Consider the following 23444-nt stretch of genomic DNA (forward strand, 5'->3'; position numbering starts at 1 on the left):
AATGCACGTATCAAGTTTGTATACATTATAATATTGATTGCAAATTAGTAATGCATTTCAGCATAGAAGGCAGCAGTTTAATTTTTTACCTAGTACTTGCTGGCTGTCAAACAATTTACTGCAATGTAAATAATTCAGCAAACATTCACAGTAATGTCACTAAAGGTGTATGGTTTCAATTGAGCAGAGACGGGTAATAAAATTGAATGGTGGTGCCAAATTTGAGACTGAAGTGTGTTAACTGTTGAGATGTACCAACTATTGTTCAGTGTATGATTAAACCAGGGCAATGATCAAAATACTGTAAGCTAATTAAAAAAGCAGAACAGCAAATCTTGTGACTATAACAATCCCTCCACTCATACCAGCAGGCTGCAGAACATAACCAGCATGACCAAGGATTGTTTTAAAGCCAATTCCCAATAAAAATGTTTTGTCACAGCAGTTACTTAAAGCAAAGTCGAGCCAATTATGAACACACTGTTTTATACTAGAGATCACAGTAAGCTTTTAGAAAAATCTAACTGCTGACAAAGCAGCAAAAAAAAGTAATGGCTCTAAATGCACTTTAACATTCCATCATTTTCTTTTCAAAGCAAACATTTCATTCGGTACCTGGCTGATATGTACAGCAGAAACCTGGGCAGAACACACAGACGAGTGACTTGGAGAGTTTGGTAAAGATTTGCAGGGGCCTATTGAAAGCTGCTGTTTCTTCCTTGTTGCCACAATCTTCTGGGCAACTAAAAAACAAAAACAAAACAAAAAGAAAGATAAGCATGTAAATGATTAAGCAAAAGAGTTAGGCTGCAAGGTATCACAATTCAAATGTGCACAGAACACAGACAGGAAACAATTCTACACTACTAATCTTCAAGGTCTGAGGTCCTAAAATGGAAGGTGTTACGTCACAAAAATCTAAGCTGGCAGACTTTATTCTTTGGTTCTTCTGCAGTGTGCTCATCATTGAATCTCTTTGCATTTATTTCAGTCAAAGGATATTTGAAAGTCAGCTTCGGTCATCTAAAACATAAGGAAAACTTGAAATTCTTACCCATTTCTGATAATGGGCAGCGCTTCAATGGTTCTTATAATAAAGGAAATGTTAGAGCATGCTAGCTGCGCTAAGTATGGTTTTAGCTTGTCTAAACTTGTAAGTAAACACAGACAAAGGTAGGGTGTAAATTTGAAGTGTAACAGCTGTTCCTTAATAACTCCATGAGTGTGCACTCTTACTCTGAGGGTACATCTACACTACAGCGGGGAGTTGATTTAAGATACGCAAATTCAGCTACGTGAATAGCGTAGCTGAATTCGACGTATTGCAGCCGACTTACCCCGTTGTGAGGACGGCGGCAAAATCGACTTCTGCCGCTTTTTGTCGGCGGCGCTTACTACCACCTCCGCTGGTGGAGTTAGAGCGCCGATTCGGGGATCGATTGTCGCGTCCCGACGGGACGCGATAAATCGATCCCCGAGAGGTCGATTTCTACCCGCCGATTCAGGCGGGTAGTATAAACCAGACCTGAAACAAGAGTGCCCTACTCCATTCTGCTAAACACAAACAAGGCACTCTTGTTCCGTAATAAGAGCGTCCACACATGGAGTTATTAGGAACAATTACATAGGAACCCATCACGTGGAGATAAACCCTTAAAGAATCCTGGTAAAAGCCTTTGTCGTGCCTTTACTAACACACTGGTGCAGGGTTACTAATTGATAACGGTTATGGAAATTTCTACTATATGTGCAACCCTAAACAGCATAGAATTCTTGAAAATTCACAGTTAATACTTGAAAACCTGAGATGCTCACTGCATAAACATTAATATTTATATAATGATGAACACAGCATCGCTCCTGTTTATTAAACCAGTTTTAAAACAGGGCTACCATATACCACTAACTTGGACATGTTCATTTTTATAATTTCACCTTTTCCTGTTTATTTCCTATAGTAACTAAAATATTTCATTTGAAACAGGGGATTAAAGGGTAATTTGTTACAGAACATAGTTACAGAAACAGTGCTCCATAATGAACTATATGTTGTGAAGAGGTTAATATTTCCTCCTATATGGGGAGGGGAAGCGAGTAAAGTGAAAAAACAGTTCTGGACTAATCTCAGACTAAAACTGTTGTAGAATGATACTTTATTTCATTTACCGCTATTTATTCTGTTCCTCAGTTGGAATTAAGGAAAGGAAAAGGAGAAACCACCACTGCCCTGATTTTCATAGGTGCAAAAAATCTAGAGCTCCTATGAACGTGAATGAAACATGTGGATCAAGAATCAGGCCATGTTGGCCAGTCAGCTTCCTGAAAACCACCACCAGTGGCCAGGAACCAAAATTTTGGAACCCCTGCATTACTATATTTAATAAATATTTATTTTAAACTATTACAAAAGGTTAGTCAGTGGGAATGATCATTAGCTACTGTGTCAAAATGGGAGGAAGGGCGGAGGGAGAGTGAGAAAGAGACTTGGAACTTCCGAAACACCCCAATGAGGTCAGTCACATAAGGAGAAGTTACTTACCATGTACCATAACTGAGTTCTTCAAGATGTGTGGTCTGTATTCAGCTGTGGGTGCACATGCGCTCCATGCACCTGAGACCAGAAGACTTTTTGCTAGCAATGTCCGTTACTCTACGCCTGCGCCCTTCTTCTCCTCGCGTGCCACTACAGTTCCTTCTCTACAATGAATTGAATCTAAGATCCAAAGCAGAGGGGAAGAGGTAGTGGAATATATATATATAGCGACCACATATTTTGAAGAACTCCAGTTAATGTACAAGGTAAGTCACTTCGCTTTCTTCTTCAAGCAAATGCAACTGACAATAGGAACAACTTGCAGCAAAGCTACCAAGGCGGCCTGGCCTTTAGCAGAGCGAGCTTTCACATGTTGCAGCAGAGGAGCATTTGTCAACTCATAACAGTAGAATGTACCTCGACATCCACTTATAAAGCCTGTGGGAGGGGATTGCTTCCTGTCTCATCCATTCTGAGAATGATTCAAATAGTCTAGATGATTTTTTAAATAGTTTTGTTCTTTATAGGTAGAACAGCACAGCTAAATGTATGCCCGAGGAGTGAACCCTTCTGTCTTCACTAACGACATAAGATTAGGTAGGTTGACTGACTGAGTCACATAGAAATCCAAGATCACTTCACATGAGAAAACTGAGGATGTAGCCTCAGAGCCATTTTATCCGTGTGAAAGACTGCATATATGGTGAGCTCCCTGTTAATCCACCCTTCTAGCTGAGGTGATGGCCACTAGAATGGTGACTTTCATGGATAAGTGGGATAAGGAGCATGAAGACAACAGTTCCAATGGAGGTCTTGTGAGTGCTGAGAGGACCAAACTAAAATCCCATGTCACAATGGGCCTACTCACAGGTGTAAAAGTTCTAACCAGGCCTTTCAAAAAAGGTACTGTCACAGGAAGGTAAAAACAGGAGTAGTCAGAGGATGACAGGGGCTTATAAATGCCAAGTGAACCTGAGATGGGTTAATTGAGAGACCCAAGGTCTTTAAGAATAAAAGACACTCCAAAATAATAGGGATGTCAGAGTCCTCTGGAACTGACGATTGTGAACAGATTGAATAAAGTTACACAGCCAAGTGAAAACATTTCCTAGTACATTCTTTTCTACTATTGTCTTTAAAGTGCTTCCAAGCATGTATTTTCTAGGTTTGATGTCCATCCAAAAAGAAACAAAACAAAAAAACAGGTTGTCACGTGGAGGGAAGCTGGACTGGGATGGTTGATTCTGACCGTCCTGGGTATGCACCAGAATCTCCCTTGGCCCTGATAGAGTCCACAGTCCCCCTTACAAATTCTATAGGCTGGATTGGAATCAAAATGGACTTCTCTGTATTTATGCATAATCCCTGCGATTGCAGAAGGTTCGTCAGGGACACAGTTGATGCCAAAGCCTCCCGGTAAAATTTCCTCATCAACAGCCATTTATTGAGGTAGGGGAAAACTTACGACCCGAGGCATTGGAGGTGAGCTGCCATTACCAACAGTATCTTAGTAAATAATCTTGGTGATCTCACACCACCAAAGGAGAGTGCCCTGTAGTGGTAGCAGCTCCTGCACATTGTGAGCCTCAGGAAAAAACAGTTACCTACCTTTTGTAACTGTTGCTCTTCAAGATGTGTTGCTCATGTCCATTCCATGTTAGGTATGCATGTGTCGTGTGCACCGCAGCTGAAGATTTTTCCCCTAGTGGTATCTGTAGAGCCAGTTCAGGCGCTCTCTGGAGTGCCACGCTCATGCTCCGGTATATGAGGTGCCGCCGGCCCTGCACCTTCTCAGTTCCTGCTTGCCGTCAACTCTGACGGCGGGGACAGAGGGCAGGTCATGGAATGGACATGAGCAACACATCTCGAAGAACAGTTACAAAAGGTAGATAACTGTTTTTTCTTCCTCAGGTGCTTGCTCATGTTGATTCCACATTAGCTGACTTACAAGCTGTATCCCTAGAGGTGGGCTTGGAGTTCATGGACATGCAGCTTGTAACACAGCTCTGCTGAAGCTGGCATCATCTCTGGCCTGTGGGATGATGGCGTAGTGCAATTCAAATTATGCACCGACAACCAACTCACGGCTCTGTAGATGTCCTGTATCAGAGTACGGCCACTGCGGATGCCTGCGCTCTTGTTGAATGAGGCTTCACAATGGCCAGAGGCAGGATCCCTCCTTGCTCTTAGCAGGCTTGGATATAGTCCGTGATCCAGGAAGAGATCCTTTGAGCAGACACTAGAAGGCCCTTCATCCTGTCCGCTATCACAACAGAAAGCTGTGTTGATTTGTGAAAGGGTCTTGTCCTGTTAATATAAAAGGCTAGGGCCCTTCTTACGTCCAGAGAATGCAGACGTCATTCCTCTTCTGACTTGCGCGGTCTTGGGCAGATGACTGGTAGAAAGATAAGCTGGTTGAAACTGCGACACCACCTTGGGCAAAAAAGCTGGGTGGGGACACAGCCTGACCTCGTCCTTGAAGAAGGTGGTATAAGGAGGTTCAGAGGTTAAAGCCTGAAGCTCAGAACCCTTCTTGCTGAAGTGATCGCCACCAGGAAAGCAATCTCCAGAAGAGTAGCAGAACAGCCATGATGTCAAAGGCTTGAAGGGTGGCCCAGAGAGACTAAACAGAACGAGGCTCAAGTCCAAAGTTGGGATGGGTCACAAACCTGCAGAGAGTCTTTCCAGCCCTTTGATGAATCTGCCTGTGCGAAGACTGACCTGCCATGCTTTGGGGGATGGAACGCTGAAATTGCTGCCAAGTGAACCTTTCTAAAGGACAGTGATAGGCCTTGGATGGAGGAGGAGCTCCAGGACGGACTGCAACGATGCCTGTGTCAGAGAAAGGCTTCGCTTGACTGTACAACATGAGAAGTGTTTCCATTTGGCCAGGTAGGTTGCCCTGGTAGAGGGTTTTCTACTAACTAGCAAGACCTACTGCACATGCTCAGAGCACGCCCTCTCCTCCGGAAACTACACAACAGCCATGCTGTCAGATATAGGCCTGCGGGGTTCAGATGGATGAGCCTCCCTTGATCCTGCGAGATCAAGTCTGGTCTGAGGGGAAGAGTCCACGGAGCTGTGACTGCTAGGTCTGGGAGCATGCAGAACCAATGATGGTGAGGCCACGCGGGAGCAATCAGGATGACCTTTGCGTTGGCCGCTTTTATTTTCAGGAGAACCCTGTGAATTGGCGGAAAAGTGTACAGCAGGCTGTCCAACCATGGACGGAGGAAGGCATCTGATAGAGCGCCCTTGCACTGGTCAAGTCTCGCGCAAAAGAGGCGACATTTCTTGTTCTCTGCAGTGGCCAACAGATCCACCTAGGTAGTCCTCCTCCTATGGAAGATGACACGGATTACCTTTCGGTGGAGAGACCCCCTTGTGGTGAGAAAAGAACCTGATGAGGCAATCTGCTAGCACATTCCGTTCTCCCAGCAGGGGCGTGGAATGTTTCACGCAGAAGTTCCATAGCCGGAGGGCTTCCTGACAAAGGACCTTGGAGTGGCCCCCTCCTTGCTTGTTGACATAGAACACCACCACAGTATTGTCTGTCAACACTTGCACCATCCTGCCCGTGATCTGGGGGAAGAACACCTTGCATACAAAGCAGATTGCCCTGAGTTCCTTCACATTTATGTGCAGGGGCAACTTGTCTCTCATGCAGAAACCCTAAGTCCTGAGATTGCCTATGTGGGCTCCGCAGACTAGGTCCAATGCTTCGGATACCAGGGTAATCGCAGGTTGCGGAGTCTCAAAGGGCACTCCTGAGAGGACAATCACTGGGTCCAGCCATCACGTCACGGAAGCCAGGACTGACCTTGGGATGGTGAGGATTGAGTCCAAATGGTGTTTGCTTGGTGAGAAGACAGAGGCAAGCCACATCTGGAGTTGTCGGAGGTGTGGCCGCGCGTGTCGAATGATCTAAGTGCACACTGCCAAGTGGCCCAGAAGCCGAACACATCCCTGGGCCATTGTGAGTGGACAAGCTAACAGCTAAGAGATCAAGTCCGTGATGGCTTTGAATCTGGCCTCTGGGAGGAACACCCGGGCTTGGGAGGTGTCGAGCACTGGTCCTATAAATTCTATCCTCTGTACCGGGATCAGCATTGATTTCTGCTCGTTTGAAAAGGCCCAGAGCTCTGCAGATGGTCATTACACTACCACAATGCTGTTCTGAACTTGGTCACTCGAACGACCTTTTATCAGCCAGTTGTCAAGGTACAGATAAATTTGTATTCCTCTGCACCTGAGGCAGGCAGCTACCACTGCCATACACTTTGTGAAGACTCTTGGGGTGGCTGAGAGTCCAAAGGGGAGCACCATAAACTGGTAGTGTTTGTGACCCACCATAAACTCTATGAGCTCTAAAATCATCCAGTGGTAGAATGTTAGAGGACCCTATGAGTGCCTTGTCAGGGGAAGACGAGGAAGATGCCACTTGTGGGGGAGGGATGGGGACTTCTACCTCCCCAGAAACGGTCTCCGCTGGGGGAGGACCTGGGGTCTCGGAACGGTGCTCCGAGTTGAGGCCTGCTCTGGTACCAGCTGCGGCGGGATTGTGGCATGTGTCTCGGATAATACCACTGAAAGTGGGTGGGAGAAAGGTCTCGGTACCACCAGAAACCCCCACGGTTTCCAGCATTGTCACTGGACTGCCCATTGACCAGGGGACCACAGGCCCATGGGTAAGACAGTACCCACATCAGTCTGGTATGCCAGGGGATGGTACCTCTTTTGCGGGGGGCAAGGTCTTGGAGTCTGATGAGGATTCCTCGTAGGAAGACCACAGAGGTGCACCTATGGAACACTCCTGCCAACTATGATAAGTGTCTGAGGAGTGATGCTTTGGCACCGGGGACTGGCTATGGGAGACAGGTGATCAGTGCCTGGACCTGAGCACCCAGGGATTGGTGTTGGGACTCCAGCGAGCATCGTCTCCGCTCGGGAGATCGGTGCCACTCCAGGGACAAGTGTCGGGAGGCGGGAGAAAGGCATTTAGGTTCTGGTGACTGAGGTTTGGAGTCAGAAGCTCGATGTCGGGGCTCATGTGACCAATGCCTGGGGGATGGCAACTCATGCCAGCCAGCCGGAGAATGCCGTCTTGAGACTCAGGACATGCTTGGGGGCAGTGGATGGTGCCGGGTAGGTGACCACTGCGGAGACCGTAACGCAGGCTTGTGCTGTGAGACAACTGTCTTAGTTGGCTTGGTAACCGACTGCCAGTCATGAGACGTGGGCAGAACCAGCAAAGCCATGAGGTCCTTTGCTACCTAATAGGCCTCACACATGGGTGGCATCCTAAGATGTGGTAAATCTCTGCCGGGTGTATGAGGTCAGTCCCGAGCTGGGCTGGCCACTGGTGAGGTTACACACATCTGCAGGGACTGCGAGCAGCCAGGAGCGGGTCGCAACTCGCTTCCTAAGTCTTTCGTATTTCCGTGAGCACTGGGGAGAGCCCTCTCTCGGTGCACTTCTTTAGTCTCTTTCCTTAGTGCTGGGATATTGAACGGTGCCGAGGAGGACACGGTGCCAAAGGAGTACCGAGAACTGAGGAGGATTTGCTTGGTGCTGGGTCTGACCGACTTGGCTCAGAAGCCTCAGCACAGCTTCCATCAGGACGGCTTTGAGTCTAATGTCCCTGTCCTTTTAGGTCTGCGGGCGGAAGCCCCTGCAAATCCTGCACCTATCACAAATGTGGGCTTCCCGCAGTTGGAGTGAGGGTCGCTGACTGGCATGGGCTTAGCACATGCTGCACATGGTTTGAAGCCCAGGAACCGGGGCATGCCCTGTCCCGGGAACAACGTCCAGTAAGGGGACTAACCGTGAGAAACTATACTACACTAAACTGTAACAACAGCTATTTACAATGGAAATCAGGAGAAAGCTCTAGAGGTTTGCCGAAGCAAGAGCACTGTTCCAGCAACTGTCATGGACGGTGAGAAGGAACTGAGAGGGCGCAGAACCAGTGGGGCCAGAGGGCTCCAGAGCCAGCAGCAGTGCACGTGGCACTTGCACACCTAACATGGAATCGACATGAGCAAGTACTTGAAGAAGAACCTTCAGTGTGAGGAATGGATGTCTATGTGGAAATAGGCATCCTTCATATCAAGAGAGGTGAAGCAGTCATCTCTGCTCAATGAAGGAAAGATTAACAATATTTAAAGGAAAAAGGTTTAAGATAAAACTCTTCAGTGTCCACAAAGTTTATCTCAGACTACGCAGCAGTAGAAAAGACCTGGAGAGACAGTTATCCCTGCCCCCCAACTGCCCTCTTTTTGGAGCACAAGGAGAAGGGTTCAGGTGCAGACCAAGAGACACTTCTAGCAAATATCTGCCTGTCAGGCACATGGAACAAATGTGCACCACAGTGGAATACACACAGGGACCAGCACTCAAAGAAGTTCCCATTCACTTTCATTTTAACAGGAACATTCCACTAGCACTATACATTCACCAATTAACCTTGCAGAAACACATCTCTTTACAATAAACTGGGTGGTGTACTTGTAGCTGGCTTGGGCCCAGGACATGAGAAAGACAAAGGTGGAGAGGTCAGATCTTTTATTGGACCAACTTCTGTTGTCTCTCTCAAGAACAGAAATTGGTCCAATAAGAGATATTCTCTCACCCACCTTGTCTCTACAATGAACTATGTGCATGGTTCTTGTGTTGTACATGGTCTTTTCAAATGGAGTCTAGATAAATACAATAAATTATCTGTAGGGCTGTCAAGCGATTAAAAAATTAGTCACGATTAATCGCACTGATAAACAATAATAGAACACCATGTATTTAAATATTTGTGGATGTTTTCTACATTTTCAAATATATTGATTTCAATTACAACACAGAATACCAAGTGTACAGTGCTCACTTGATATTTATTTTTGATTACAAGTATTTGCACTGTAAAAAAACCAAAAGAAATAATATTTTTCAATTCAGAAGTAAGAGTGGCATGGTATAGTATTGCCACCTTTACTTTTGTGCTGCTGCTGGCAGGGCGCTGCCTTCAGAGCTGGGCGCCTAGCTAACAGCCACCGTTCTCCAGCCACCCAGATCTGAAGGCAGTGCCTAAGTAAGGGTGGCAATACTGTGACCCCCCTAAAATAACCTTGTGACCTCCCTTTTGGGTCAGGACCCCCAATTTGAGAAACACTGGTCTCCCCTGTGAAAACTGTACAGGATAGGGTAAAAGCACACAAAAGACCAGATTTCGTGGCGGGAGACCAGATTTCACGGTCCGTGACAGGCTTTTCATGGCTGTGAATTTGGTAGGGCCCTAACTCTCCTATTTACGAAAACTAGCTTTGTATTTTTCAGCCATGTACACTTTAGGAAGCCTACATGGCCTAAGGGGTGCCTTCTGAATCCATACAAGCGACAAAAGGGAATGCTATGGATCGCTCCAAGCTCCACAGGGCAGAAAGCTGGGGGCCTGGGAAACTATGTGCTACAAAATGCTGAAGGGCAAAGAACCAGAGACCCTGGGGAGTGGTGAGAACCTTTGGAGCACGCATGTTCTACACTGGCCCAGCAATTTTTAAAAAAGCAAACAAGTTTTATTAAGTGTAAATTAAGATTACTACTAGGTATGTGTAGTGAGGAATGTTCTAGCTTTATTAAAGGAAAGATAAACAAATATTCAAGTACAGTCATACTTCAAGCATTCAAACACCACAACATACACATGTAAAAATAGCACATCGCCCACACCCAGTCACCTGCCATTGATCAAACAGGGTTATACACATAACACCAGTTTTAGACACTTTTGAAATCATAAACTGCAAATGAAAATGCAATACATTCTAAAAGACATGTTGACTCCTTTCTCTCCTCTATGGTTTGATGGATAGGCTACCCTCAAGGTTTGCAGCTCCTTGGGAACGTAAAATATACTGTCTGGCATAGTGGGATTTCTGGTGCATAAGTGGAGGTTAGAAAAAGTAGATTAGTTTTTCCTGCCTCATTGTGGAATTATGGGTTGGGGAAATGTGTTATTGGATCATATCTGAGGAACAGAAGGGGATTTGTTGGGGTCTCTTGACCACAGTGAGCAGTATTCTGAACAGAGAAGGGTTGGACTGTTTGTTTTGGTTTGTCTTGCTGATAAAGAGTGTGGGAAATGGAGGATTGTCTATAGGCCATAGCTATTTGCTGGTTCATGGTTTGAGGGTTTTTTATGGCCAGACAAGGTAATGAGTATTGAGACTCTGAACTGTATATGAGGCAGCGTGGGTGAATATAACAAACATACTGGTCTACAGGGTAAGGTGAGGCAAGAATACAAGGGCAGACAAAGATTTTTTTTTTTAATACACAGTAGTATTTTACACACACACTTATTAAAAAAGAAAAGACCGTATGAACTGTACATGAACACTTATCTACCTTCACTTAATTTGATCATTTCAATACTTGAAACATTTCAGGTGGGTCTTCTGTTTTTAATCGTAATAGCCCTTGTTATACATAATTGCCACCTGTTTTTGTCTGTTAGTACAAAAGTTAATTTCAAATACCATTCAGTTTGCACACTCTCTCAAAGCTGATCATGCTAAGATCTAAATTAATTTCTCTAAAGGAAACCGGGAAACTTGTTTTATGAACTTTATCCTAGAATCTGCAGGAATTCTGAAAGAAAACTTGCAAAAGAATCTGTAGTCCATTAGCTCTGCCCACACCAGTAAAGAACGGTTACTTACCTTCTGTAACTGTTGTTCTTCGAGATGTGTTGTTCACGTCCATTACACATTAGGTGTACGCGCGCCGCGTGCACGGACGTCGGAAACTTTTTCCCTTAGCGGCTCCCGTCGGGCCGGCGGGGCCCCCTCCTTCCCGCCAGAGCGGCGCCCCGCTCCAGGGTATATATATCCCTGCCGACCCGACCCCTCCGGTTCCTTCTTGCCGGAGACTCCGACAGAGGGGAAGGAGGGTGGGAAGTGTAATGGACGTGAACAACACATCTCGAAGAACAACAGTTACAGAAGGTAAGTAACCGTTCTTTCTTCTTCGAGTGATTGTTCACGTCCATTACACATTAGGTGATTCCCAAGCTTACCATTGGAGGTGGGTAGGAGTCAAGGTACAACTGACTGTAGCACAGCCCGACCGACCATCGCATCCTCTCTGGTCTGATGATGGATCACGTAGTGGGCTGTGAACGTATGTACGGACGACCAGGTGGCTGCCTTACAGATCTCCTGAATAGGGACCTGCGCCAAGTATGCCGTTGAGGATGCTTGGGCTCTAGTCGAATGGGCCTGGATCTCCGGGACCGGAACATTGGCGAGCTCATAACAAGTGCGTATACAATGCACAATCCATGCCGACAAGCGCTGTGTCGAGATAGGCAAGCCTTTCATACGTTCCGCAATAGCAATGAACAGCTGGGGTGTTCTGCGGAACGACCTGGTCCGTTCCAGGTAAAATGCCAACGCCCTTCGGACATCCAGGGTATGTAGGCTGCGGTGGTGAGGGTCCATATGGGGTTTAGGAAAAAACACCGGTAGGCAAATGTCTTGCCCCATGTGAAACTGTGATACCACCTTTGGGAGGAATTTAGGGTGCGGCCTCAGTTGCACCTTATCTTTATGGAACACTGTATAGGGTGGTTCCGAAGAGAGGGCCCTCAATTCCGATACCCTTCTGGCCGACGTGATGGCCACGAGAAACGCCACCTTCCACGAGAGGTGCGTGAGGGAGCAAGTGGCTAGGGGCTCAAAGGGAGGACTCATGAGTCTTGTTAGGACTAGGTTCAGACTCCACGCCGGAACAGGCGGGCGCGAGTAGGGAAACACCCTTTCCAGCCCCTTGAGGAATCGGGCCACTGTGGGGTTGGAGAACACTGACACTCCCAACTCTCCCGGATGGAAAGCCGAAATAGCGGCTAAGTGAACTCTAAGTGAGGCGGGCGCAAGCCCTTGATTCTTGAGGTGCAGTAGGTAGTCCAAGATCGACGGAATTGAGGCTTGTAAAGGCTGTATGCGCGGAGGCTCACACCAGCGGGAGAACCTCTTCCATTTTGCCAGGTAGGTCGCTCTTGTAGAGGGCTTCCTACTATTAAGGAGGATTTGCTGAACTTGGTGAGAGCATCTGTGTTCTGCATCATTCAGCCAGAGAGATACCATGCCGTGAGATGTAGCGAAGACAGGTTCGGGTGGAGTAGGCGACCTTTGTCTTGCGTGACTAGGTCGCGATGGAGGGGGAGGGTGATTGGATCGGCTATGGACAGTTCCAGCAGGGACGTGAACCAATGCTGGCGTGGCCAGGCTGGGGCAATGAGTATGATCGTCGCCCTGTCCCTGCGGGTCTTGAGGAGAACCTTGTGAATGAGTGGGAATGGAGGGAAGGCGTATCTTAGGCTCCCTCCCCATGGGATCATGAAAGCATCTGCTAATGATCCCCGGCTGAGGTTCTGGAACGAGCAGAACTGAGGGCATTGGCTGTTGTCCCTGGTGGCGAATAGATCCACCCGGGGAAAGCCCCACCTCCGGAAGATCGAATGCAGGACGTCTCGTCTCAACGTCCATTCGTGCATTCGGTAGGATCGGCTGAGGCGGTCTGCTAAGCCGTTTTGAATCCCCGGAAGATACGTCGCGATGAGGTGTATCGCATGGGCTATACAGAAGTTCCATAATTGGAGTGCCTCGTGACAGAGGGGAGAAGACCGGGACCCGCCCTGCTTGTTTATATAGAACATGGCGGTAGTGTTGTCCGTCAGGACTGCCACGCTGTGACCTTTTATGGAGGCGCGGAAGGTCTGACAGGCGAGGCGAACCGCTCTTAGCTCCTTCAGATTGATGGGAAGCAGCTGGTCTTCTCTGGACCATAGCCCTTGGGTCCGCAGTTCCCCCAGGTGCGCCCCCCAGCCCAGGTCCGATGCATCTGTTACCAACGTCAGAGTGGGCTGTGGGGCAGCGAAGGGGATCCCTTCGCATACCTGTTGGCGATCGAGCCACCAGCGTAGCGAGTTGAGCACCTGGTTTGGGATCGTGACTACTTGATCCAACGGGTCTCTGTTGGGGCGATGCGTGTGGGCGAACCACAACTGTAAAGGCCGGAGCCTCAGGCGGGCATGTCTGACCACGTGTGTGCAAGCTGCCATATGCCCCAGAAGCTGCATGCAACACCTTGCCGTTGTCGTGGGGAATTTTTGGACCGAGCTTACTGCTCTGTGAATTGACATGAACCGTGCCTCTGGTAGGCTCGCTTGCGCGGTTACCGAGTCCAGGGTAGCCCCTATGAAGTCCAGCCTCTGTGTGGGGACTAACGTGGATTTTGGCACATTGACCCGGAGGCCGAGCTTGTCGAACGTCTGCAAGGCCAGCGTCACGTGAGATCGGACCTCGGCCTCCGACCTGCCCGCGAGTAGCCAATCGTCCAGGTACGGGAACACACGCATCCTTCTTTTTCGAAGGAAGACTGCTACCACGGACATGCACTTCGTAAACACCCGTGGTGCTGATGCCAGGCCGAAGGGCGGGACCGTAAATTGGAAATGGCGCTGGTCGACAACGAAGCGCAGAAAACGTCTGTGGGCCGGATTGATTGCGATGTGAAAATAGGCATCTTTCATATCGAGGGCAGCATACCAATCCCCCGGATCCAGGGATGGGATAATAGTTCCAAGGGAGACCATATGGAAGCGCGCTTTGATCAGAAACTTGTTTAGATCGCGCAGGTCCAAGATAGGACGGAGGCCCCCTTTCGCCTTGGGGATCAGGAAGTATCTGGAATAGAATCCTTTTCCCCTTAGGTCTGGTGGGACCTCTTCTACTGCTCCTGCAGCGAGAAGGGTCTGTACCTCCTGTATGAGGAGTTGCTCGTGAGAAGGGTCCCTGAAGAGGGACGGGGAAGGGGGATGGCAGGGAGGGGGCGAGGAAAACTGGAGGGTATAGACCGCCTTCACTGTGCGCAGGACCCAGCGGTCCGATGTTATGCACAACCAGGCCCGGTAGAAATGGGCCAGACGGTCCTTGAAACCCAGAGGAGGATCCGGTATATGAAGTGGTACGCTGTCCTCGGGCGTAGCTTCAAAAGCCTGGTTTATTTCCCGGCTGTGGCTTGCCCTGGCCGTGACTCTGGCCCTGATAAGGCGTGTTGTTATGTCTCCGCCTGTTATCCCTGCCCCAACGGCGGTACGGCTCGTGTCGGGGCCGAGGGTGGTATTGCCTTTGCGACGGCTGGGGTTTAAAGGGCTTACGCTGCGTTACCGGCGTGTGCATACCCAACGACTTAAGGGTCGCTCGTGAGTCCTTAAGGCTATGTAGCCTGGCGTCCGTCTGGTCGGAAAACAAGCCCGAACCTTCAAACGGGAGGTCCTGCAGCGTGGTCTGCACCTCTGGCGGGAGACCTGAAGCCTGCAACCACGCCGAACGCCTCATCACGACTCCCGACGCAATTGTTCTAGCCGCAGCGTCGGCTGAGTCTAGTGCGGCCTGTAAAGAGGTCTTGGCCACTGCCATTCCCTCATCCACCAGGGCCGTGAACTCCTGATGCGCGTCAGGTGGGAGGGAGTCCTTAAACTTGGCGACTGATGCCCAAGAGTTAAAATTGTGCCTGTTTAGAATCGCCTGCTGATTGGCGATCCTCAGTTGAAGGCCCCCCGATGAATAGACTTTCCTCCCGAATAAGTCCAATCTCTTAGTTTCCTTGCCCTTGGGGGCAGGAGCTTGCTGGCCATGTCGCTCCTTTTCGTTGACCGCTGAGACCACCAGCGAACAGGGGGACGGATGTAGAAAGAGGAAGTCAAACCCTCTAGATGGGGCGAAATATTTCCTCTCCACGCCTTTTGCAGTTGGCGCACTGGAGGCCGGTGTTTGCCACACCGTCTTATAGTTGGACTGTACTGTCCGTATAATCGGGAGAGCGACTCTGGAGGGGCCCTCTGGGCTCAGGATATCGACCATGGGGTCGTCCTGCTCTACAGTCTCCTCCGCTTGCAAGCCCAGATTGAGGGCTACCCGGCGAAGCAGGTCTTGGTGTGCCCGATGGTCAATCGGGGGAGGGCCGGACACCAGTGTGCCCGCTACCGCCTCATCTGGCGAGGAGGAAGAGGTCGGGGCCTTCTGCCCATCCTCATTGTCTTGCAATCCGGCATCAGCCAATTGTTCCTCTGCGGCTTGACCCGCCGCGTGGGATTGGGACGGTACCATACTCGGTGCCGAGTCCACTCCTTCCCGCTCCGGTGGTCTAGAGACTGTTGCCTCCCTATACGATGGCGGACGGTGCCGCGGGGAGCGGGATCGGTACCGGTATGGCCCGGATCTCGAGGCCCTCGATGGGAGCCCTTGTTGGTGGTAGGCCCAAGGTGTCCAGAATGGCCATTGGCTCGGCTGGCCCCATTGGGACTGACCGTAGTCCCTGCTGGCCTGTGACCTACGGGCATACCCGCCGTATCGGTCTGAGTCAGTCCCCGAGACCACGGACGGTGACCTGGAAGGCCACGGTGGAGCCGTAGGACGGTGCCGGTCCGGTCTTGGGGAGTAGCGCCTCCGCGACCAGGACCTGGAATAGCGCCTCGTCGACCTGGATCTGGAACGGTACCGGTGATCGCGGGACCGGGAACGGCTACGGCTGGTCGGGCTCGGGTAACGAGCCGCTGATGCTTCGCGGTGCCGACTGGTGCTCGGTTGCTGAGTCGGTGCCGACCGCTTGCTGAAGCCCGACTGCTGCGGTGCTTCTTGCGCCGAGGGCAACCGGGAGTCCACCGAGGCGGAGCTCGACTGGGACCGGTCCCTGGAACGGTGCCGAGACGGCGACCGTGATGGGCGCACCATCGCCGGCTTGCCTCTGCGCGGCAGTATAGGCGGGGCGCCTTCAGCGCGTGCCGGGGCCTCAACGGACAAGGCTATGAGGTCCTTAGCTGCCTCAAACGTGTCCGGAGTGGAGGGCTGTTCCACGAGCTCCTCCAGCCCTTCATCCTCGCCCGACGCGCTCATCCCGGGGCTCGACGGGCCTTTCGGCGCCGGAGCCACTGCCGGGGCCCGTGTTGGGGCCGTATCGGCCTTAGGGGCACTCGAGGTCTTTACCGGTGCCGCCTTCTTGTGCGGGGAGCGACCTCGGGCCTTAGGTTGGCCCTTCACTTTCGCCGGCGAAGACGATCGGCGTCGTGCATTTCCCCGCTGGGTCGGTGCCGCGGTCTTGGAGTGACCCGTCGGCGCCGGTTCCCGCACCGAAGCCGGGGCGCTCCGCACAGAGGCAGACGGTGCCGTCGAAGTGGAGGGCTGTAACGCCGTCTCCATGAGCAGCTGCTTACGGTGAAAGTCCCTCTCTTTTTTAGTTCTGGGCTTAAAGGCCTTGCAGATCTTGCAGCGCTCTTTCTGGTGAGCCTCCCCCAGGCAACGAAGACACGAAGCGTGGGGGTCGCTCAATGGCATAGGCCTGCGGCACGTGGCACAGGCCTTAAAACCTTGGGCGTGTGGCATACCCCACCGCCCGGGGCCGGTGCCGGGGCTGAACAAACAACCCCGGCAGGAACTTTAAGTACTCTAATGAGCCGTTAACTACTGACTAAACACTACAACAACTAACTGATAACTGCTAGATAACTTTAATGACTATTGCTAAGGGACACTCTCAGACGAGAGACAGAGTTGTTCCAATGCCGCCACGGACGGTAAGAAGGAACTGGAGGGGTCGGGTCGGCAGGGATATATATACCCTGGAGCGGGGCGCCGCTCTGGCGGGAAGGAGGGGGCCCCGCCGGCCCGATGGGAGCCGCTAAGGGAAAAAGTTTCCAACGTCCGTGCACGCGGCGCGCGTACACCTAATGTGTAATGGACGTGAACAATCACTCGAAGAAGAACTGTAACTACACTGGAATTACTGCAACCATTGTTGCTGTTGATATTAGAAGTCTGATATAATTAAATGCAACAGTATTCAATCCGTCTTGTTCAGATAATATAAAAAGATATTTATGTAAATAAGCAGATGATTTTCCCCAGTACATTATAATGTAGACAGAGATATTGTTTAGTTTAGATACTGTGCATGCATACAATGTCTTTTCAAATGAATGTAATTTTAATAAGGAACTGGTCTACGGCTTATGTTTTTCATGTAAATGAATGATGGTAGAACCATGATTTAGTGAGAATACATTGTACTAAAAATGGCTCATATATATAAAGAAGCAGCTTCATTAGTTACATCCCACCTGCAATAAGCTTCTTATCATCCTGAAAGGATATCCATTAATTTATCTTCTTCTAGCATATTGATCATAACCTTCATCAGCTAATCATGTTTAAATTACAGAGGAATATCGTAATACTCTGTCATTTCAGAACTACTGGTTTATTGATCTGGCGTCATGGAAGCCATATATTAGAATATTTTAAAAATCATTATCTGAATGCAGAGAGCAAAGTGAAGGTCAGATCTTCACTATACACATTAAAGGCCAATATTAAGACCAAAAACCGAATTAAAAAAAAAATCACACAGATAAATAAAGGCCACCTTCCTTGCAAAAGTTCCTTTTTCTGTCTTACACTAGACATATTACCAATTAAGACAAATCTTTGCTTCTTTCCTGAAATTGGCACTGAGGAGTTACCACTTACAGCATAAACATCTTGCATCTGAAGAAGTGCGGTTCTTACCCACGAAAGCTTATGCTCCCAATACTTCTGTTAGTCTTAAAGGTGCCACAGGACCCTCTGTTGCTTTTTACAGATTCAGACTAACACAGCTACCCCTCTGATATCTGACAGCATAAACATAGGCACCCACATTTAAAATGTTGTCCCTGTGCTCTTTTCCAATTGCCCATGAAAGGAAACCAATCCACAATAAACTACTGATTATTTAAACTATCATCGGGAACAATTTTACCCTCTCCACTTATAAACTGTTATTTGAACCAACCACTTGATCACAGTCACACTATTGAGTATATCTGACCTATTTTTCCTCAAGGGCTGATATAGCCCTAAATATTTCCCACAACAGGTACCATAGTATGCAGTAGAACAGCAGAGACAAGTAATTGATGCAAGAGCTGTTTTCTCCTCAGGTCTACCCACTAACACAGTACATTGTTTCACACACATTTCAAAAACACCAGCGAGACCCAGAAGCCATTTTTTTCCCTAGAAGACTCTAATTGTTTGAGGCAACAGCCTAACAGAAGGATACAAAAGTCCCAGAAGTCAGGAGAAACTTTTCTGGACTTTCAAAGAGAAATATTTTCTCCAAGTTCTCGTGTCTGAACATTTACTACAGTCAGGCTCACCCAAGTTAGTTGCTCTGAAGAAGAAGGGTGGTGTGTGTGCTTTTCCTTTATCTGATCACAACACTGATATCAAGGTCACAATCCTATGCTAGGATTTGGATGGCCTATTATGACCTGTCTTTTCCCACAGTTGCTCTAAGGAAAGTCTTTGTGAAAAACAGAAGGGGTGTATTTCAAACCATCTAAGTTAATACAAGCGGATATAAGAGGAGACAGGCTTCTTTGTTCTCATTTTAGCGCTATTTGAGTAGAGAATGTACGTTTGGGATTCACATGGCTATTCCCACCTCAGCCTTTTTAAACTTGTATCCTAGAAAAGATAGGGATGGCAGCATCCATGTCTACCAGCTCCCTGTATTACGCTGCGCTACTCACAGTGTCACAAGCAGTGTCCCACAAATAGAACCCTGCACATTTGCGGATATCCGCTTTATAGCCACAGATGCGGATATCCGTGGACCATGTTTGCGGATTGGATGTGGATACAAATTTTGTATCCGCCCAGGACCCTACTCACAAACCCCTGCCTTCAATCATATGTGAGGCAGCATATGAAGACTGAAAATCCAAGCAAAGACTAAATAATGAAAATTACTGTTTTAGAAACACTCAGATTGGTATACAACTACAAAAGGCAAGAGAGATATCCATCCATAATGTGGCTGGAAACTATAGTCAAACTCAAAAATACACTCAACTGAATGAACAGTCATCAAAAATACTATGTACTCATTTGTTCAATGTAACCAAGGCAACGATGTTGTGGGAACCCTATCATGACAACTTCTTATATCTATACATTCTCGAATTTAATGTACTTTTTAAGCACTGAATTTCTTAGTTTTATCCTTTGTTAGAGGGAGAAAATGATCTGCCCTTAACTGAAACCCCCTTCCCAGCCGGCAAACCTTTCTGAATCCTCTCCCATTCCAGCAACAAGTCTGATATCTCCCCAAAGTTGCCAATTCTTCCTGAAATAACTCTCCTCCATTCAAAATTATACAACCTGAACTCATCTCAGACAGCAAACGCTCTTGGCTTCTTTCATTACACTTATGTAGCTGTCACCCCTTAATTAGATCACATATTCAATATTCAATTAGCATTTCGGATGGTCTGGGCTACCTGCCCTTGCATACTGTGGTAATAAGAGCCTTAGATGGACCTAAAGAAGCACCATGACCCTCCAAAGTTTGACACACATGAAACAAATGACAGCTAATCTGTGGGGTAATAGCTGAACTGCCAACTCCTTCAAAAGCTACCTTGCGAAAGAAGAATTGAATCCAAGCCTTGCCTATCAGAAGAAATGAAAAAGTAATTAAAATTTAAAATGACAGGCACTTAAAACCCCCACAGATCAGTTGAACTCCTCCTGCTGCCCTCTTTAGTTGAGGGGCAGTTGTTTAGCGGTTGGGAAGGGGAAAAGTACAGTTAGCTGGGTGTATGGCAAGGGTGAAATCTGTTTAGGTTATAACTTAAATACAATAGTATCTTAACTGGAAAGTACCTTAACATACTGTGCTGGTGCATTCCACAGGTTTTCTACTTTATTACATTTTCTTCATGACTGAGTAAAGTGACGGTATGAGGAAGAGACATCTTAATATTGGAAAAAAATATTTAAAATGGAACAAATATATCCATGCCTCATCATTGCAGACACAAACATATGTAACCAATCACTTGGGTTAAATCTCTGGGCTCAGACTCAAAGGTCAGACCCCAGTTTCACTGAATCCAATGCGCAAACTAGGATTTGGCTCTAAATATGAAACATTCAACCAAAAAGTTCATGTCTGAGAGCTATGAACGACTGAAAATAGGGGTATAGAGTACTGAACGGCCTTCTAAAACATAACTACAGTGACACCATCATGACATTAACATACATTTTATGCTTTATTGCAGCCATATCTAGGACTCATGATGTGTGAGAGGCACATGTGTCTTCTTTGTCTCTAATTAAGGTAAAGCCAGACTCCCTTTGATGGAAAGCTTAGCTTTAAACTGGAGTACCTCTCTCATTTGCAATACAAGATTAACCAAAAGAAAATTACTGAATCTGAACACTAATCCTGAGTTCTTAATTCATATGGTATGTATATATGATCGATATAGCAGAAATAAAACCTGTTTATTTTGTGTTAGAAGGAAAATATAGTTAATTGCATATTTCCAGGTTCTGCTCAGTCCACAAAGCTAATCTTGGTATTTGTGAATTTGAATAAAAGCTCTGCTGATGGATTTTTGCCAAAATGAAAAAACTGAAGCTTATAATACTGGCATATTCTTTATAAAATAGATTTCCAAAGTAGGAAAGATATTGAGAGTATTCTTAGTTTAAAGAAAATTACATTCTCATCGCTTATATACAAGATTATATCAACTTCAGAATGGTTTTACTGTGAGCCATGTGATCTAGAGAGATATAAACCTAAAAAACCTAATTGCAAACTTTAAAAAAAGCCAGATATGTTTTATTTAAAAAATGAAAAATGGCCATAGCACCGGAGTCAATCAAAACAAAAAAAATCCATAAAGGTAGTATAAAAACCTAACACCCAACACAGTTAAATGTTTAACAATAGTGTGTTTGAAACAGGCGATTCATATGAACTCCTTCTAAAATAAGATGTCACTTTCATAAATAGGCACACAACAGATTTAATTTTAAGGTCTTGCTAAATTAGGACATGTAAAGTTTTTGGTTTGTAATAAATGAGCAAATTTTCACAAGAAGTCCTTATTTGAATGCCTCTTTTTTCACGCTTGACCTAAGTTACAAAAACTAATTTAATCTTCCTGCCCCTCACAACTTTCCTCTTAACAGAACTGTTTTGTTAGTGAAATCATTCAGTTGGTAAGCATCCCCTACAAACCACAGATATAATGGACCATGGTTCTTGGAAGATAATAGTCTCCCCCCCCCGCCCCCTTTTTTTTTTTTTTTTTTTTAAATCTTGAACATTTGCTTCAGAGTATTACCATACAGGAAAAAAAGTAGCAGAGTATTTGGACAAAGAAAAAAAAAATTGGACAAAGGGAAAAAAAAACCTATTTTTCAACATGAACATTATGTTTTAAATCCAGGACACCATTTTTGTCATGTTAAACAGGTATTTAAGCAAAATTGTTTTTTCTTTCCACCTCCACTCCCCCATACACGCACATAGAAGAGTTAACCATTGTTGAAGCAAAACATTACACCAGTTTTAAAAAACAAAACAAAGCACTCCTGCTTTGCTCTCAAGGGTGCAGACATAAAGGAAGGTAGGCTGACTAGCCGAGGTCTGAATTCATTTTAGGGAGGAACACTAGGTCAGTCTTCTCCCTGAAACCAAGGTCTATGCCTCCATAATGAACCAAGTCCTCATTGTGCTCAATATTTGAGCTAATTGCCATTAGAAACACTGTTGCTAGAGTAACTGGATTGAGAGAGCTGTCTTTTGTTGGTTCAAAGGGCTGGTCATGTGTCAACGGCTTGTTCAGTATTAAACTTCTTTGGCAGGAGCAGCTATGACTCTAAAATCTCATTAGTACAGCTTCATTCAAGTAAAGAAAGTCAGACTCCTGAGGGAAAAATACTCTTGCAAAGTCCAAAACATAAGGTAAGAGAGAGATCTAGCGCTCTGTCTTTAAACTTGGAGTACAAGGATACCTCCGGGGGGAGGGATAGCTCAGTGGTTTGAGCATTGGCCTGCTAAACCCAGGGTTGTGAGTTCAATCCTTGAGGGGGCCACTTGGGGATCTGGGGCAAAATCAGTACTTGGTCCTGCTAGTGAAGGCAGGGGGCTGGACTCGATGACCTTTCAAGGTCCCTTCCAGTTCTAGGAGATGGGATATCTCCATTATTTAATTCTTTTAATTTAATTTAATTCTAAACCACACAACAGACCAGTGAAGTGAAATCTTGCCTTGTCTGGGGTGAACAAAACTGTACCCATAAATTTGTGAAAAAGTAAAAGATACATCCTAGGATGGGCCTATAGATGTCAGCAAGGTCCCCCACATTTAACTATTATGGCTATTGTTTCCAAAATGCACAAATTGGATTTATCATTGGTGGTTTTATTTAATACTCTTGATAAAATGAAAACTAAGAACAATGGCATGTAAGTGCTATTAAGTCTCCGAGAGGTATGTATCACCATTCCTTTTTTAGGATTCAAATTTAATTTGTTTATGGGACTTGAAAACCAGTGAGAATGCCGGGGTCTGGGGCCACGGCGATAGGGAGCTGCGCCTGTGGTCCGGTGAAGCTCTACTTGTCTATGTTGCATCCCGGTGGGCTTGCTCTTCGGTGCTGGGGGCGGAGTCGCTTCATTCACCTGGCGTGGCACCTGTGGAGCTGGTCGGCTTTGCTCTCTAGCCACCAGGACCGCTTCGGGCACTGAAGGCCACACGATAGGCTGGGAGCCTTGCCGATGCCTGGGGGGAGGGAGGGGTGAGGGAGGCGAGCCAGGCTGGGAGGTCCGACCTCACTGGCATCCCCATGAAGCCCTGGAGTGGGCACATGGCCTGACACATGTCCTTTGCCCATGACCCCTCTGTCCTTCGAGGCCGAGGGATTCAGCTTCTTCCGACGCTTCCTTGGCACCGGCAAAAGGAAGCAGTGCTGGGCCAAGTCCAATGCCAGCCGTGCACTGCGCACTGAGGCCG

At 47.3% G+C, this 23444-nt stretch overlaps 1 protein-coding gene across 5 annotated transcripts in view; it reads right to left on the reverse strand.

Moving 5' to 3' along the window:
- AGAP1 (ArfGAP with GTPase domain, ankyrin repeat and PH domain 1) overlaps positions 1-23444 on the reverse strand; it is a 661893-nt gene that overhangs the window by 310498 nt on the left and 327951 nt on the right. For all 5 annotated transcript variants that reach the window (XM_054043263.1, XM_054043261.1, XM_054043262.1 and 2 more), the window contains one exon: positions 616-743. In XM_054043263.1, coding sequence (XP_053899238.1) covers positions 616-743 — 128 coding nt within the window. The remainder of the gene's footprint in view (positions 1-615; positions 744-23444) is intronic.

This window comes from Malaclemys terrapin, chromosome 11, assembly GCF_027887155.1.
Source record: "Malaclemys terrapin pileata isolate rMalTer1 chromosome 11, rMalTer1.hap1, whole genome shotgun sequence".
NCBI classification, from domain to species: Eukaryota; Metazoa; Chordata; order Testudines; family Emydidae; genus Malaclemys; species Malaclemys terrapin.